Here is a 1747-nt window from a genome sequence, read left to right as displayed (position 1 = left end):
TCACTCACTCACTCACTCACTCACTCACTCACTCACTCACTCACTCACTCACTCTCTCTCTCTCTCTCTCTCTCTCTCTCTCTCTCTCTCTCTCTCTCTCTCTCCCTCCCTCTCTCCCTTCCTCCCTCGCTCACTCAGTTACTCTCTCACACACTCACTCACTCACTCACTCACACACTCACTCACGCTCGGCATGCAGGCATAGGCAGCACCACACGTCACGACACGCTAGTGGCGCCACCGAGTGAGCAGCCAGGCTAACGCTAGTGGCGCCACCGAGTGAGCAGTCACGTTGTAATCCACTCGCACGCGATGGATAGAACGTCTCCTCTCCGGCCACACGTGACTAGCACCGACGGTCACGTGCCACGACTAGCAACCTCACCTTCCCCCTCACCGCCGCGTCGATCCACGCCCCCATCGTGCGCCCCCTGGCGGCAGCGCAATTCTAGCATGTTCTTGTGTCGCGCGAGGCGCGGGGAAGCCTTGTCGGTGGCGGCAAGTCGTGCGTTGAGACGACACGGCGGCGCGTGGCTCCTCTAGTGGTTCCCCCGCGCCACGCCGCGAAGCACCGCGGGAAAGGTGGCGCAACGGCCGCCGTCGCGGGGCGCCACCGGTTGCCTCGCGCGTCGGGTAGGGGGCGCACCGCGGGCGGGCGGGGAGACCGCGCGCGCGGATCTTCACACGATCACGAAAACAGTACGAAAACATATGAACATCTGTGTATAAAATTGCCTAGAAAAATATCGCACCATCATCATCTGGAATCGACGCCCCTGCGTTGGGACAAGCGCAGTTTGTAGCGCGCGCACTTCGCCGACTGCCGCAGCGCACCCTGGGCGGCCGCCTCCGTGTCGAACGTCGCTAACACAGTACTCGTCTGCGCCGACACCTTGTACGACTTGTAGCTGACGGGCACGCCTCCCGGCTCCTGCAGGAACTGGATGTGACAGCCCATCTCGGTGAGGTCTCGCAGCATCACCTCCATGTCGAGGCAGGTGATGCTCTCTGGATAGTCGTACACTTCCAGAGCGCAGGCGGGCGTCGACAGCACGGAACCTGTGACGATAGCCGCCGGTTAACCTTCACGACAATGGTTAGTTACATAACGATTAAGTAAACGATAGTTAATTAGTTAAAAGTAGGCAGCATCGGCAGTGTCGAACCTACGAGTAATTAGTGAAAAGTAAATAGTCTAAGCAGCGTGGAACGTGCGACGAGAGCCGACGGTTAATGACAATAGTTAGACTCGTAACGATTTATAGTAATTTATAAAGGTTATTATGATCTATATAAGTAATCGACAATTAATTAATTAATAAAAAACTAAATATCATTAACGTACAAGTATTAATTGCATTAGCTATAATCATCTAAGTTTAAACACCAAGGTGATCTATTCGTTAAATACCAATTAAACAGTTCGTTAAAGATTAAACACTATTCGTTCAGTAGATCCTCGATCATGAGTTACTCATAACGCGAACCGTAAAGCTACCGTATATGCTCAAACAAGTGGCGCAGAGCGACAGCACTCAACTGACGTGTACTGTAGCCGGGTATTCTTCTGATAAACTCACTGGCATCCGAATCAAGTGCGCCCTCCCGCCACCGCGTTGATAGGCTTTGCTATACCGGTAGTACAGTAATAAAGATATAGCTGTGTAACTTTAATGACTTCACTATATTAACGTTATCATGGATATACGTCGAGCGCGAGCGTAGTGGTGGTGGTGGGGGAATGTGG

The 1747-nt window shown here is 53.0% G+C and overlaps 1 protein-coding gene across 1 annotated transcript in view; it reads right to left on the bottom strand.

The window, feature by feature from the left end:
* Positions 1-757: 757 nt before the first annotated feature.
* LOC106812646 (cAMP-regulated phosphoprotein 21-like) overlaps positions 758-1747 on the bottom strand; it is a gene marked incomplete at its 5' end in the record, with an annotated part of 30811 nt that continues 29821 nt past the window's right edge. Inside the window, 1 exon segment of the mRNA XM_014816568.1 lies at positions 758-1059. Within this exon segment, the coding sequence (XP_014672054.1) occupies positions 758-1059 (302 nt within the window).

This window comes from Priapulus caudatus, unplaced genomic scaffold (genome assembly GCF_000485595.1).
Source record: "Priapulus caudatus unplaced genomic scaffold, Priapulus_caudatus-5.0.1 Scaffold671, whole genome shotgun sequence".
NCBI lineage: Eukaryota > Metazoa > Priapulida > Priapulimorpha > Priapulimorphida > Priapulidae > Priapulus > Priapulus caudatus.
Note: the sequence above shows the minus strand (reverse complement) of the source record. Positions and strands in the feature narration are given on the sequence as shown.